This window comes from Poeciliopsis prolifica, unplaced genomic scaffold, assembly GCF_027474105.1.
Source record: "Poeciliopsis prolifica strain line A6 unplaced genomic scaffold, Auburn_PproV2 SCAFFOLD010, whole genome shotgun sequence".
NCBI lineage: Eukaryota > Metazoa > Chordata > Actinopteri > Cyprinodontiformes > Poeciliidae > Poeciliopsis > Poeciliopsis prolifica.
The window spans coordinates 7127253-7144076 of record NW_026562385.1 but is presented as its reverse complement, the minus strand read 5'-3'; the positions used below and the strand labels follow the sequence as shown (position 1 = coordinate 7144076).

Genomic DNA, 16824 nt, shown 5'->3' with positions numbered 1-16824 from the left:
AGTCTAAATTCTGAATCAATAATGCCAATTTTATATACATAATGACACCACCTTTCTGTCAAAACACAAAAGATTTTGATATGTCCTGAATAAGATTTGACCTTTTTACTCTAATGTGCTATAAAAGACTTATTACATGTCACTAAGAAAGCTGCTCCCTGTTTACAATAGCCATAAATTGCTAATAATTCAACACTCTCCCTTTTCCGCCATCTGAACTGTCACTAATCAATTTCCTGCAAGAGCAGTCATATGTCTTACAGATGATCAAATGCTTCAAATTGATTTTGAGAACAGAAATTAAAACAGCTTTTTAACAAACCAGTTATAATAATCAGTATAAATATTAACGTACTAAATCATAATTTTCGGATTTGCAGTTGTTTTTTTTCTGTTTTGTCAACCCCGATTAATACTCGCGTCTCAAATTATATCTTTCTCCTTATTTTTTTCACTCTCAAGGTTAAATGGCAGCAACAGTTTCTATTGAAGCATGGAGAAAGTTATATGACATTATAAACAACGAATTAAGTTGTTTTATAATTGGCATACAGGTAAAAGATGTCACATTTTTACTTTAATTTACCAAATGAAATCATAGGATCTCATACTAAGTGTCATTATCAAGAGTCAGTCATCCGTGTCTTAGTGAAACAGGAACATCCAAGGTCTGGTGGTTGACCAAATCTACTGCAAATAACTGAAACAACAAAAGCACCAGGCAGACATTTACTGAAATCTCTGTGTTAAATTAGCTCCAGAAAATATGCAAGCTTTGGTAACGTTTCTGGAGGATGTAGTTTTTGAATAATTACAATATTAGGGCTTTATGAAGAAAGTACCACTAAGATGGCATTTAGAGATTTATTTTAGACAGAAATGCAGATGAAAACAAAAGTCGGCAGGAGATAAATAAAGTACTTCTGAAAACAAATGGTGCTCCTGTAACAGAGAGAAAAATGTGACTTGTAAGTGCAACAGAACATTTTTGTTTTTAAATTGAAAAATGCAAATCAAAATGTGTTGGAACAAAATAATTCCTGACATAGTAGGTGTACTAAAACGGAGATGTAATGAAGGAGCATCAAATACTATATATTACAGTAGATTAAATTACTAGCAAAAAAAATAAATAAATAAAGCTACAATCAAAAAGCTACATCAACACATTGAGGAAAGTTTGAAACTCACTTCCTGTTTGTCTGAAGTGGGCGGAGCTAACTGGCCCACCGGTCTCCATGACAAACAAACTGCTGACGACACCATGTTTTTCTTTTAGCCGGACAACCTGCTCTGTTTTCCCCGTTAACCTCCTTTTCGCCTACTTTTCTCCGTGTGGGGTTGACATTATGGACGCACCAATGACCGGACAACTTCACTGAGGCATCAACGTTTCGGACTGAAAGTCGAGTTTTGCGTTTTTCAGGTTCGTGTTTTCCGCCTTGTGAAGGCCGTTAAGTGGGAACTAACGTGGGGAATTTGTCGTTTGTCTTGGCAACGAGAACAAATTATACTGTTTTGCTCATAAATACCATAAAAAATGACCGTCCTGCAGCTGTCGTGGCTTTTTTTTTCTGTGTGTCGTAAACTTTAGCACGGTTTTTGTGACTGGCTGCCATGTTTTGATAAACTGTTATGACTGTCACTCAGCAGAGACAGCAGAGCCGCAGCCATGGTGCAGCAGTACCAGTCTCCTGTTCGGGTCTACAAGCAGCCGTTTGAGTTAATAATGGCGGTGAGTATTTGGTTTTCCTTCAGGGCCATATTGGCTCTGACAGAGCACATCTGGGTTTCTGTTCTGCACGTATTGCAGCGGACCAAACAGTAGGAGACTTTTGTTTGTAGTCTCTTGTGCCTTCAGGGATATTAGTCCTAACCACTAAGTACATTTTGGGAGACGAGTAAGGACATGCATACTCTTTGTAGTATGTTAATGTGTGCAGATGTGCACATGACTCTTTAAAAACTTTGCACACAAAGTTTCTGATGACGTCCCAAGTGGCCAAGATAATTGTTTCTCAATCATTTTATCCTGAAGAGAGATGCTGGTTACAGATTACACCCTTCAAACTGGACGCTCTGTTTCCTAACTATGAAGAGCTGGCACTCTGCAGGTGATGTAACTCTAAGACAACCAAAGAACAGGTCATAAAATGATTGATCAGGGCAGTCCTCTTCAGGTCTCATTATGTAATGAGTTTTAGTTTGTTTCTGGAATAGCATGTTGTATTAATATATTCAATTAAGAATCGTAATATATTGAAGTTTTTTTTTAGGTGGTATTGCTCTACTTTACTGTTTAAACTACTGCTGCTAGTTTAAAATCTGCACTTATATTTAAAATATAAGTACAGAAGAGGCCAGAGTTTTCTCCAGTTGGATGTAGCAGAGTAACACAGTGGGAGTCTTTTACTCCCTCCCCACCAGACATGTTGATGCACACTGCTTGTCAGCTGGCTGAAGGAAAGTTGTTAGGCCTTTCTCTCACGTACAAGAAAGACAAATTCAGCTGTCTGGAACTATTTAAATCAGCAGTCCTGACACATCCTACCTTGATTTAAATTAGATTAGATTTCACCAGGTACAGCATTGTGTTACAGTTACAGAAGTGCATGCCAGTATTAGAGAACACTGCTCTCAAATAGAAAGAAAACTCGACAGTCACTCGTCTGAAAGCTCATTACATTTTTCTCTTGAATACAAGAGGAAGACATTTTGGTATGGGGAAGTATTCACAAGTTAAAAAGCATAAAAATATATGGTGTGTACACAGAAAGCCCTATTTTTCTATTGTTTTCAGGTTTTTTTTTTAACAAATTGTCCAGCAAATGCATATTTTTACACTGTTAGAGTCAGATCTGGTTTAAGGTTGTATGGGGTTTAAAAACCATTTAATTAGGAGGCCTTCCAACTGCCATCAAGCTTAGCAACTAACTTAACATATTTACATAATCATTTATAAATCCTGCATAGAATTATTCAGGTTTACAGCTAGAACCTAATTTCCAATGGCTAACAAGCCAATTGTGTGTATATGTTCGGTGATAGAAAAGTGGAGCGTGGAGACAAATAGGACACTTCAAAGTTTTAACCTGTTCAACAAAATACTACACTTTGAAAAAGCTTCTTCACACATTGACTTTACTTTTAAATGCAAATAATTTCCATCTTTTTCACTGACGTGTCATTTAAGCAAAAAAAAAAAAAGACACATCTGTGATAGCTGTAAAAAAAACTGTATTTTTACCTAACACGTTTCACATCTATTCCAATTTTTCCCCCAGAGATTAAGCTTGGGTTTCTTTTAGCAATGCAAAAGTAGGACAGAAATAACAAAAATTTGGGATTCAAACTGAGGCAATTTTGTATATTACCCTCGTTTTGCAGCCTGTTCTCTGCGTTTTTGTTTCCTTAAAGTTATATATTAAGCTAAAAGCTTATGTAATGTCTGCAGTTTTGGAGCAAAGCCAATGTTGCTGTAGTCACAATGTATTCTGCACCTGCTGTAGGACTTCTTTGTTATGAGTTAAACTTTAGAAATAGAATTGCATGGTTACCATTTGCAAAAGGTGATTTTGATGCCTTTTTCAAACAAGTCACTGATCTAACGTCCTTAGTGTGTCGGGTTATTGAAAATAGACTCAGTAGAAGCCCTTTAGAAAACTAATAACAGCTCCTATGAGGAGACAGCAGAAAAGAGAACATCCCGTCTACCACAGTCCACTGCTCCCATTTATCTCTCAGCTTTCTCATTAGCCCCGGGCTAATCCTGACACTGACAGTTATTACTCTAGCTAACAGTCCTAATCAGTGTCCTGGATATTACTGAATGTGCACACACTGACATCCTGGTTGTCCTTTTCATGACACCTCTTTATGACTCTCCCAAGCCTTTATAAGAAAAGGAATCTCACTATTGTGGCTTTTTTTTTTCTCCTACTTTTACAAAGATTTACACAAAAGGTTGGCACTTGTGGAATTGGATTTAATCAATAACACCTGAAACACTGTTTCAGGTCTTCAGTTAAATTCATTGGATTATTTAGACGGCTAGTGCAAACAATAAGAGAGTGAAAGATGGAGGATGTTGTTACTGAAAGCATTATAGATGTTTGAAATGTGTGACCTCTTCATATGTTTGTGGTTTGCAGTCTTTTAGAGCCTTGCAAAAGTATTGAAACCTCCTGATCTTTTCCAAAATGTAAAATTTTTTTAGCATTATTTGTGACGAATCAACTCAAAGCAATTACGAAATCGAAGGAAAATCAAACTCTTCAGAAAAGTTTTCAACATTTCTGAAAAACAAATAGAAATCGTTAAACTTAACTTAATTCTGATGCATCAAGCTAAAATCCAGTACATCTTATTTTTGTTAAAAGTTGGTGACGCAAAAAATAGTCATCATCTTTGTGTGATTTTTAATCTTGAATAAAAATAAATGTCAATAGTTGATCCTAAGCTGTTCAGTTTGGGTGCATTTCTGAACAGATTTGTGCGTGTGGCACTGCTCTGAGTCACCGCACAGCAGAAAAAAAAATGTTCAAGTTTTAAGGACCCCACGTTGGAAAGATGTCTGTTCACTTCAGAAAGCTCCGGGCGTCTCTCCGCCTCTTAGTCACCTGTCAAAACGTTGTCGTGAGAAGCTGGACAGACACATGCAGCTGTTCTCTCAGCTCCTGTTTCTGCTGTGACTCGATCAATATCGACAGGTGAGCCCTTCTCCCGTTGGCCCAGGCAGATGGTCTGATGCTGCAGGCCCGTAATGCGCAAAGCAATCATTGCTTGTAAAGTCTGGCACAGCTGCAGGTCGTCGCTGTGCACAGTGCATAAACTTTTATTATGCTTTTACATAAACGGTTAAAGCCACTTGCTGTTAAACGAGTCTGCACCTGACATTGGAATCACATGCTACCACGCTGTGCTGTCAGCAAATTGCAGCCCAAAGTGAAACGCAGCGGGCAGACCCGGGGAATGATTCTATGTGCTAAAATGCAGCAATTTTCTTGTGTTTTAGGCTTACGCCAGACGGTTCCCAAAGTGCCCGCTGATCCCCGTGTTTGTGGACAGCGAGATCCTCAGCCAAAGTGAAAGCAAAGACGGGTCTGTGGTGGTCACCGAGAGACGCTGTACGATCGACGTGGAAGCCCCTCGACTTCTCAAACGAGTATGTGTAATTACTCCCTCAGCAGACTTGGCAGCAAAGAGTTAAACACAACAGTTGACGTGATCAGATTGTTTTTCTTCAACAGTTCGATGCTTCTCTTTGTTCTGTATTTAGATTGCAGGTGTAGAATATCTGTACTTTCTTCAGAAGAACACGCTGAATCGCAGAGACAGGACGCTTCGCATCGAGGTCCACAATGAGACATTTTCCAGCAGAGTCATCATCTGGGAATGCTGCAGCTACATGGTAAGCCGACCGAAAACCCTATTCAGATCAACGAGAGCTTTATTTATTTATTGTTTTGCCTTTTTATCCTTTTTTTTAATTTATGTTTTTTTTTTTTATGTTTTGCTCTTGAGTTTTGCACTACATACACTGCTGTGTATGTAGCTTTGTTTTATGTTCCAATAACAATCTCAGACCTTGTGATCTTATCTCTTAAGGAGTTTAATTAAGTTGCCTGCAGAAAAAAAAATCTTGTTAAATTTACTCCATCACCTAAACTTTTCATGTCTTCTAATTAACATCGTGATTCCTTTCAATGTTTGTTTTTTCAATGTTTTTTTTTTATTTGTCCTCCTTTGAAGGTTCATCCCGAGAATGAGGACTGGACCTGCTTTGAACAAACGGCTAGCCTTGATATTAAATCTTTCTTTGGTTTTGAAAGCACAGCGGAGAAGTTAGCCATGAAACAATATGCTAGCAGCATTAAAAAGGTTGGTTTACAAAACTGGCCTATGAATATTTGATCGGCCTTCTGTATTTGCTTCAATTATTTAGTTATTTTTTTCTTCAAACCTTAACAAGCTTGTGTGTCCTCCACTTGTTCAAGGGTAAAGAAATAATTGAGTACCACCTGAAAGAGCTGGAGGAAGAAGGAGTGACTCACATACCTCGCTGGATGCCCCCCGTTGAAAGAGGCCTCCTCTCTGCTGGCAAATCTGTCCCAGTGAGTGGCACCACTGATGGGCTTCCTGGCAAAGACTTGGCCAATCCCACAGAGCTGATGACCAGTTCAAATGATGGTTAGTAAAAGTGATCATTTATTAGTTCCACATGAGTGTGTTAATAGACACCAACGATCCTACACAATCGGACAAATTATAGATGCATCCATTGTCTTGTTCAGATCACTTTTGTTTGTTTGTTCATTGCTCCATCCCCCCTTTTTTATTATCTGTCTATTTGATTAAAGTCTAATATACTTTTTTGGTCACAAAAGGAAACTAAATATAGCTGTAACTCCTTTACTTACATAGTTATTGTAGATGGTGATTGGTGCTGCCTGGAAAGAACTTCTGTAGCGATCTGTATCATGCAGTTTCTTGATAGAATGAATTCCAATCGAGGGATCGCAGGGATTTTAATAAGCCGACAAAACTGACCAATTACCTTCAAACTGGATGTAGCGCCTGGCATTTCCCTTTGATACATGCTGCATGTGCTAACTTGGTATTGTAAATGCGTTTTGACTTTTAGACAAGTTGGATGCAGACTACATCAGACGTTACCTTGGTGATTTAACACCTCTGCAGGAGAGCTGTCTCATCCGACTGCGCCAGTGGCTCCAGGAAACCCACAAGGGCAAGGTCACATAAACACGAGCAGATTGTGCTGTTGTGTTTACACTTGAGCCAGTTTTACTGCTGACAGACTTCATTTAAGCATACGATGTTTTCATATCCATGTCAAGTTTTGATTTTGTGTTTATTTTAATGGTTTGGTTTCATTTCACAAAAATATGAGTAAACTGGTATCTGGTGTTACAGAGAACTTGCAGCTTTAAAAGTTCTTGCAGCATTTTGTGTTTTATACAGGCAAACTGTACAAAACACTGTAGGTCACAAGTAACAGTATTATCTTGATGTTTTAATTATACTTTTCAAAACATCAGAGGGTGTTTTTTTTTTTATTTTAATTTTTTAATCAGCTGCTGTGTGACCATCGTTGAAGTTTGTTTTGACTTCTGCTCTCTGCGTGCAGATCCCGAAGGATCAGCATGTGCTGCGCTTCCTCAAGGCCAGAGATTTCAACATGGACAAGGCCAGAGAGTTTCTGTGCCAGTCTCTGACCTGGAGGAAGCAGCACCAGGTCGACTTCCTGTTGGACACATGGGATCGCCCACAGCTGCTTCAGGATTACTACACCGGAGGGTGGCACCACCACGACAGAGGTATATGGTTGTTAAAGAGTCGACAGTTAATATTTAATTAAATACAAATTCTGGTATTTTTGCTTTTGGGGTAAATTCTGAGGGAGTGTATCATTTAGGCTGAAAACAATTTCACCTTCAAAAGAACTGAGCTGGAATTAAATAGCACATTTTGCACTAGCTAAATAGCATATTTTTTACTAGCTAAGACAACTGTCCTAATTAAATCAGTTAGAAAGTGTTGAACAAAAATAATATGGCATTATGAAAGGCGTCTTCTGTGTTTTAGTAAATCTGTTCATTTCAAACTAGTTCTAGTTGGTGGGCTGGGTTACTCACTTTCATGTTCAAGTGCAAATCTGTCATGAATGTTTTCTGCAATATTCATTCATCTTTATTTTGTTTTTTTTTTGTCTTTCTATATTTGTCTCTTTTTTTGCAATTAAATGCTTTATGTAGTTTTATTATCAAACAAACTTTCCATCTATTGTTTTTGCATGAACATTTTTTCTTTACAAATTGTTACTCAATTCAGGCAGTGGGAGGTTGATGACCTTTCTCTCATCTGCAGCTCATTCGAGCCTGAAAAGCATTCGGGGCAAAAAATGAATCCTGTGGATGCTTATTGCTAATATTATGCTTGTTTTTTCCACTTTTCATGTGGAAAAACATAAAAAGAAATTACATTTCTATGTATTTAGTTCTGCTTGGTGTGAAATGTGTTGTTCAGATGGCCGCCCTCTGTATGTTTTGCGTCTTGGTCAAATGGACACCAAGGGCTTGGTGCGAGCGTTGGGGGAAGAGGTTCTGCTGAGACAGGTAACAGGAACACACACACATATACATATATATGTTAAATTTAGACAAAAGCCATTTATTAAGACATGTGTGAACAGGTGCTTTCCATTAACGAGGAAGGACTGAAGCGTTGTGAGGAGAACACCAGAGTCTTTGGTCGACCCATCAGGTGTCCAAAAGAATCATTTATACTAACATGTTGGGTGTGTCATTAGTTGAGATGTGTACTTTAACTTGAATAAAGTTGCTAACTTTCGTACGTGTGCGTGTGTTAGCTGCTGGACATGCCTGGTGGATCTGGAGGGTCTAAATATGCGTCACCTGTGGAGACCGGGAGTTAAAGCCCTCCTGAGAATCATTGAGGTGGTTGAGGCGAACTACCCTGAGACTCTGGGCCGCCTGCTCATTCTGCGAGCACCCAGGGTGTTTCCAGTCCTGTGGACTTTGGTGAGAAAAAAACTAAAAGAACAACTTACTTTTGATGCAACTGAAGTTGTTAGCTGCAGATTTAGAGTTTTTGTGGGCAAAACTTAATAGTGGGTGGAAGCAAGTGACATGAAAGAAGGAGAACAAAGAAATAAAATATTGTCAAATAAAGATAATTATAGCCACAGAATATGCAGGGGCCGCGGCATTATTTCATCATTGCTGAAGCAATATGCAGCTGAGAAGGATAATAATAGCACTAAACAAAAGAAATGCCCATGAATATAACATTACACAAGAACGCTCCATGATAATTTAGCAGTTTGCTTCTGGTTCATGTAAATGATGCATCCAGTTATTGATGAACAGATAATGAAATTATAAATGAATATAGAGAAGGCGCTACTATGAAGATGTGGGTGCTTAGTAATGGCATCATCCCGCCAACTCATTTATTCCTCCCACATGAATAATTCATTGCTTATTGATGACTTTTTCCCCCCCTGAGTTCATAATGAGGGACCCTACTGTTTCCTGCATATCCCAATACCTGTTGTGTTCTCGTTTCCAGGTCAGCCCCCTGATTGATGAGAACACTCGTAAGAAGTTTTTGGTCTACGCTGGGAGAGACTACCAGGGTCCCGGAGGCTTAGTGGACTACATAGACAGAGAGATCATCCCTGACTTTCTCGGAGGGGACTGTTTGGTAAATTTTTCTCTTGAATTGAATAGAGCTCCCAGTTCAATTGAAACAGATTCAAATTTGAGATTTAGGCTGTTTTTAGGTTTTAAGGAGATCATTCGTGTTTTACCTATTAAACATATACTGAAATTTTGTAACATTTTCGTCCTGAAACTTTATTGTAGCTTCTTGCCAAAGCAACTCCATCTCATAATTGAGTGAAAAAAACATCTAATTCTTTTTGCATCACGACTTTATGATTCATCTTTGCACAATAGTCTAGATCGTCTACTCAGGGCAACATTCCCTCTGTTCCACAAATTCCCAATCAGAATGGATGTCTTGACTTTGACTATGCCATTCTAACATGGGTATATACTCTGATCTAAAATATATTGTTGCATTTTTGGCTGCAGGTTGGGGTATTTGGGGTTCCTCAGACAGGTTTTTGTTCAGGATTGCTATTTTTTTTAGCTAAACCCATCTTGCAGCTCTGACTAGTTCAAACAAGTCAGCATGATGCTGCCATCTTCATTTCTCATAGTGGAAAAGGTGTTTAGGTTCTTTTTTTGCCACATACACCCTTTTCCAATTAGACAAAAACACTTCATTTATATATCACCTCTGACCAGAGCAATTATCCAGTGCATTGTGTTGTTTGATCAAATAAAATAAAATACATGGATGTTTGTGTTTGTAGGTGGAATGGGATAAAGTTAAAGTTGTGTGATTACTTTCACTAAGTACTGTAAGATTAATTAATTATTATTAAATACTAAAAATCCTTGGCTCTGAGACAAGATTGATCTGTATTTATTTATAGTAAAAAGTACAATTAGAAGAGATTGTTCCTTTTTTTCCCACCCAATGTTGATTTATATCTTGAGCTGCTCAGTCTTTTGAGAATGCCTTTGATTCATTTATCTCTTCATATTGACCTAAAAGCTGTCAGTGGGTAGCAAGTCTGGACTGAGAGTTGCTCACTTTGTCAGCCAGTGTTTTTTTTTTTTTTTTTAACTATGCAGTGATTCTGTTATGTTATCTATCTGCATTTTATCCTACGACGCATTGCTTCAATAAACTCCAGCTCCAGGCTTCAAAAGATTAGCAAACTGCATCTACAAAGTGTAGTGATGCAAAAGAGATGCTTTCTTTTTTTGGACTGTGTCCTCAGTGGGGTGACAGTATTCATAGTTCTAATAAAAATTAGCTTTTTATTCAAAGCACTGCAAGATAGCTTTCTATTCCTTTTTAAAATTAACTTTGGCCTGCAGAAGCTCATTAGTGTCTAATGGCCTTGATTTTTACATTGTGTTATTTATTTTTTTTTTACAGTAATAGCTGACACCATTTTATCCAAACATCTTGCCTGCTTGTTTCTGCTGTGCACTTAATCTGTGAATTTCAGCAATCTAAGCCCTTCAAACCTTCCGACATACTGACCTTTTCTTAAATCAACCTTCTGAAACCTGTGAGGTGTTTCTTTTTTTTTCCCTTTCAAAAGCTCTGCTGAATTACCATGACTAAAGCCTTTATTTGTGAGCAGCAGCATTAGCCTGAAATGACCTTGTGATTATAGCTTTTAAGCGATACGAGCAGCACTGACCTCAACAACTTTGTTCTGAAGTATTGCAGAACAATAACGCCGCAGCCAAATGGAGGGAAGCCTTGAATCATTGAACTTGCTGTTTTTGTTGTTGTGTTTTATATATTTTCCGCTAAATAAAACGCTTAGAAAAAAGCCACCACATCTTCACTGTGTACTCATTGTGTTTTTATTTTCTTCTCTCCTGTCTAGTGTGACATCCCTGAGGGCAGCGCTGTCCCCAAGTCCCTGTACCGGACGGCGGAGGAGCTGGAGAACGAAGAGAACTGTCTCTTGACCGATTCCATCTATAAGAGCGCCAGCATCTTCAAAGGAGCGCCTTATGAGGTGCACTGACAACGTCTTCCACTTCCTTTGGACAGCTTGAGTCCTGCACATTAAAGTTGGAACAATTCTGTTCATTTAGTTTGATCTGTGCATTTTATTCTAGACTACACTGCCACCAAGTGGAAAATAATGTACATTGCACAATTCCAAACCAAAAAAAAATCAATTTGCGGTTCTCATCTTCCACATCCTTTTTCAGGTGCTGATCGAGATCACAGAGGCCTCGTCTGTGATCACCTGGGACTTTGATGTGTGTAAAGGAGATGTGCTCTTCAACATTTATCATTCCAAGCGGGCCCCTCAGCCTCAGAAGAAAGACTCCCTGGGAGCTCACGGCATCGCCTCCCTCGGGACGGTGAACGCTCAGCTGATTGATAAGAACTGGGTGCTGGGAAAAGATTATAGCATGGTGGAAAGAGCCTTCACCTGCAGGGAGGGAGAAAGTGTGCAGGTAGTTTCTGATAATAACTAATGCAGTGTTACATTTGTTGCATCAAAAACCCGTCACTGGCCAAATCCTCCTCCTGTCGAGACAGGGCTCCCACGTAACGCGCTGGCCTGGTTTCTACATCCTGCAGTGGCGCTTCCACAGCTCCGCAGCCTCGGCCGCCTCCAGCCTGCCTCGGGTGGATGACGTCCTGGCCACCCTGCAGGTCTCTTCCCACAAGTGCAAAATCTTGTATTACACTGAAGTACTGGGCTCCCATGACTTCAGGTAAACTCACTTTGAACCTTAGTTGTGTTCCTCCGACCTAAGTGGAGATTTGAGAATTCTCCTTATTTGTGTTTGTGTGTGTGTGTGTGTGTGTGTACATTGGAAACTGGAGATTTAGAGGCCCACATATTACAGTTTGTGATAAATATATTCACATACTTGCTTTGACATGTTTCCCAATCAATATTGATTTGTTTTGTTAACTTTGTATTTTAATATGATCTTTAAAGGTTTTTCAGCCTCTCTGGTGTTCTTACAAATGAACCTTCTGGCACCATGTCTCATTCCTAAAAGGAAGTTGCGGTTGTTTTGAAGCAATCTGATTGGCTGACAGGTTTTAGCTTTGCACTACACTGAATCAGGCCATTCAGATAGCCATGAAAAGGTTGGATACGTGTGGTATGTGGGCAAAAACAAGAGATTTGGGTTGCATTTGCCAGCTTTGTGAACGTACTCCAAAACACAGTCAGTATGCTGGATTTAGTGTTTATGCAACATTTAATGTTCTGGCTAATTTGCACTGCATGGGCAAATTTAAAGGTTTTGGCTATGCAGTGACAGAAATTCAACTAAATGTTAAAGCTGATTGTTGAGGTGATATGAATGTCCTAATTTTAAAAATGTATAGGAGGTTTTCGTGGTGATTACGTGAGACTGAATTCTTCTTTTTGTCATTTGCTGCTGCTTCAGGGGCTCCATGACCAGTTTGGAGTCTTGTCAGAGTGGTTTCTCACAGCTCAGTGCCGCCACCACTTCCTCTAGCCGATCCTGTGCCAGCTCAACTGCTTCAAGGTAGCATCCATCCAAAGGCAAAACGGCACAAAAATGTAATTTTTTAAAACATTATTAGACCTGTTTCACATGTCTGTTTGACGGTAAAGTTTACTCATGCTCTTAGATATTAATTATGACATAAATGTAACTCACTAGTAAATGTGTTTTTACATAATATGACACTACAGGAAGGAGTTTTCGATGACATGACATGAAAGGCTGTTTGAACAGCTGGTCCTTTCGTGACGTTGCTGTTATTGACCACTAGATGTCAGTGTTGTCTCTGACTTGGACGGCACTCGGTTCTACAATGTAGTATCAGATCGCCTCTGCTTTTAATGTCATATGAAATAACTGTTGTAATAAAGCAAATCTTCATTGCCAGTGTTCTGAAGAGTGTCTGATTTAGTCGTGTTGTGTTGGGCGTATAATGTGAGAACAGGAATGAGTGTTTGGGGGTGGATTTCAAAGTGCTACACTCTACAGATTTCATGAGACTTATTTTTTTGCTCCTTAGTGTTCCTAGGCAGCTCATTTGAATTCAGTCTCGCGCAGTCCCCTGTGATCTGGCACTGGGCCAGACAGTCGACTGATTTACATAAAACTTTAATTTCCATAAACTTATCAGATGCTTCCAGCTAAAACTTAATTGAATTTTCCTGTGTTGTGTTCTTTTCTTTATTTTTTTTCTACTTTCTCTGTTTGCAACATTGTGTCATGTATCCACTCATCCTAACATTATTTAAAATCAAGTAGCTCAGACTTTCTAACCACCCACTTGAACAAGATCCTTATCTAAAGCAGATATCACAGGAGATAAAAAAAAATAAAATGAACACATCATCAACCCTTTCTTTTAATGTTACATAAACTTGTTGTGTTGCTGTGTTTATGCCTCATTCCAACCAAACCATTTTGTTATGTGGGTGAAATTTTATGACTTATCGTCACACAAGAACTTATTTCTGAAAGCTTCATAGTTAAATGTTGTATTCTTTACTCTGTTAGCACTTAGTAACATACATTATAGAAAACTGTCTTTAAGGGAGATCTATTGTAAAATGTGATGTGAAACGTATCGTTTTCCTTCAACCTTATATTGATGTATCCCAATATAAATCCTATCAAAAAAATTTTTTTAAATAAATGGTTGCTGGGTGACAAAATGTAGAAAAAGTTCACGCATTAGGAATACTTTTGCAAGACTTTGCATACTCTTAATATTTTTCACTGTGGTGCAATCCTGGTTTACTGGATACACATGAAGGCATGCATGCAGACCTGCGTTGTTCATGTCAAACATTGAGTCATTTCATTATAGCTGAACTCTGTGAATAGCAGTTGCGGTTATGCCTTGAGAAAACATAATCATAATTGGTTAATGTTTATAGTAGTCATTCTAGTTTGTGTTAACATGGAAACCACTAATTAGGGAGCGCTAAGGTGTCGGAGACTAAATTCTCTTAGCTATGCAGATTTTGTTGCAATCAAGAAATTAAAATGATAAATTGACCAAGTGGTGAACTTTGGAAAGAAGGGAGGTTCTTATTACTGTTTTAGACGTCTTTACTGACTTCATTAAGAAAAGGTTTATGTTGTTTTCTTTTTGGCGATATTTTAGTTGTGTCATAGGAAAATCTAAGGTTATCTATGTTTTCAGAGCATTTGTGAAAGCTTGAATATTATTATGCTTGTAGACCAGCTCATTTCTGCTGCTGCTAGTCTGGTGGAGCAGAGTGAGGAAGGGGCTAAAAAGAAGTGCATTTCATCTTTCTTTTATCAAAAAGTAACTTTAGCATTTTGATGATCTAAAACATGCAAATGTGACAAAAGAATAAAATGACAAAAAAATTTTAAAGGGTAAATCCTTTTTTAACAGAACTGTACAGACTTACAAACAAAACTGCATAGGGTTCTTGAGCTATCAGTCTTGTGAAAATCTCTCAGAACATCTCCTCCTGTCAATATTTAAACATGTCTAATCGTCTGAACTTTGTTTCCTCACAAAAAAACCCTGAAAATCCAATCTGCAAAATCTCGCTACCATCCTGCATTAGCATTCCTCATAAGCAGCTAACTGAATAAACTTTCCCACCACAATAGGGAAAGTGAGTGTGTGGTGGAGCAAATTAAAATCAGTATTGAATAATACGGCTGTCGAGAATGCTAGATCTCTTAATTCTCTGCTGAGCGCAGCAGGCGGAAAGAACCCCCCACTGAAAACAACGCTGCTGAAATATTCTCAAGCTCTTTGTTTCACATACAACCTGATGTGACCTTGAGTTTAAACACGAATGGAAAATTTGTGTTTTCTGGTTTCTCATTGGTTTAGCATTGGGATTTGTCAATACAGGTTTTGTTTATTTATTTTTTTCACATTTACAATCAAAGCATAAAAAAATAGTAATAATGACGGTTGAACTCTGCTAAATAAATCACCCTCCAGGTGACCTCTGAACGGAAGCTGCAGCTGACCGATGGTTGCACTTAAACGCACAAAAGGTCAAAACCAAGTTCAAGCTGAAAATCACTTGTAAACTGCTTATCTTTCTAGTAGTTTTCCTCCGAATTCCCTCCATCCATAAAATGTTGTAAGGCAAATGGGATTATTCTAACTACATTTGATAATGGAAATGAAAATCCTGTCGGCCAGAAGGTTGTGGAGTCTCGCTGTAGTGTGCAGGCTCATTAAAACTTAAGCTGTGTTTCATTTGCTTCTTTCTGACAAACTTGACCTTCCCACTAATTGAAAAGGAGAGCTCTGGATTAGTGCACTAAATTATCTTTTGCAGGCTTGATACACTGGAGCGGAAACCATGCGCCACAAGACTGCTTCGCAGTTTAAACGCAATACGCACAACAACAACAAGTAAACGTGTGCGCCTCCTCTGAGGTCCAGTCTGTTTAACTAACCTCAACATCACCAAGGCCTGAATTTATTTTCTGACTCGATGCATGGAAGGCTTTATTAATAAGTTCACAAATCGATATGGTCACATCTGTTTATTGCTGATGCTTCGAGGCATTCCTCACACCTTCCAACGTTTTTCATTTTTCCCAACCAGAAACATCATCAATCTACTTTTGGTTTAGGGCATTTTGTCTGGTGGACTACTTTGCAAAGGACTGCTGGAACTCTTTGTAACTTGTTTTGATTTTATCTTTCTCAAAAGAAAAGAAAAATATCAAACCTGGTTTTATTTCTGTGGTATTTTCTCGGCTCACTGACCTCCACGGTTGACATTTCCATAGCTCGCTCTCTCTCTAAGTGGGTGCCGAGCTGTGTGGGTCACAGTGGGCCCTGGCCTCTTTAAATGTTACTGTGGGAACACACTCATTTATCCACTTGCTTGTTCGGACAGAATACTGAGTTTTGCCAACTTGTTGTGTGCCTTGGGTAATAATCCAAAATGTATTGCTTGGAAATATGCTTGTTAGATCAATCTAAAAAAAACTATTTTGGTTCTATTATGCGTGAAATGAAGGCTGAAGTTGTTAGGACAGGTTAAATTAATAGGTTCTCTTTTATTTTCTGCAATTTTACCTCTTTCAATCAGAAGTTTTTTTTTAAGTCGCGGACTTGCCATCTTTTAACTAAGCTAAAATGCATGACTCGGAAACTGATCCGAATACAAACCTATCAGGCCCACCTCTGTAAATCTACATAGGGCCAAAAAGTTAATTTAAATCCAAAACTTGGAGTTCAATACATGTTTATTACAGGACAAAAATTGTATAAAACTGTAAAAATTATTTTTCTCCTCATTGTTTACAGCTTGTGAAGCCAGTCTCAGAATATTTGAAAATTGCATAAGATCAATAAAAAGTATTTTTGGGCACAGAAATGTGATTTTTTATGATCAGCAGAATCAGGGAAGGCTGTTGACTTGACTTCCTAATAGAGGACAAGCCTCAAAAGGTCATTGCTAAAGATCATGGCAGCATTGCACTGGAAAGGTGGGAATGTCTTATTCCGTGTGTTTAATCACCAGATATTTCAGAAACAACTTCCCTGTGCTAAGAAGGAAAAGGACTGGACTCAGTGACCCAAACTCTATTTGTCGCTTGTTTTACATAATTGAATTAAATGGCTTAACGGCCACACCATCATGCAATCAAGCTCTACAGAACTCTGCTATTGAAAGACACCGATGCTAACCACTGTTCAGACCATTAAATA

At 38.5% G+C, this 16824-nt stretch overlaps 1 protein-coding gene across 3 annotated transcripts; it reads left to right on the top strand.

The window, feature by feature from the left end:
- Positions 1-1224: 1224 nt before the first annotated feature.
- LOC129363643 (SEC14-like protein 1) lies at positions 1225-13028 on the top strand. Of its 3 annotated transcripts, none has more exons than XM_055035868.1 (17): positions 1225-1426; positions 1654-1735; positions 5015-5164; positions 5279-5410; positions 5752-5880; positions 5997-6189; positions 6644-6753; positions 7148-7337; positions 8047-8135; positions 8213-8283; positions 8390-8561; positions 9112-9246; positions 11021-11155; positions 11355-11606; positions 11692-11870; positions 12561-12662; positions 12833-13028. In XM_055035868.1, exons 2-17 carry the CDS (start codon positions 1673-1675, stop codon positions 12852-12854), a joined length of 2124 nt encoding a protein of 707 aa, XP_054891843.1. In that variant the 5' UTR covers positions 1225-1426; positions 1654-1672; the 3' UTR covers positions 12855-13028. The 3 variants fall into 3 exon arrangements, with proteins under 3 accessions (XP_054891843.1, XP_054891842.1, XP_054891844.1); XM_055035867.1 differs by having other exon boundaries at positions 1651-1735; XM_055035869.1 differs by having other exon boundaries at positions 1651-1735; positions 12561-12697.
- The last annotated feature ends 3796 nt before the right edge of the window (positions 13029-16824 follow it).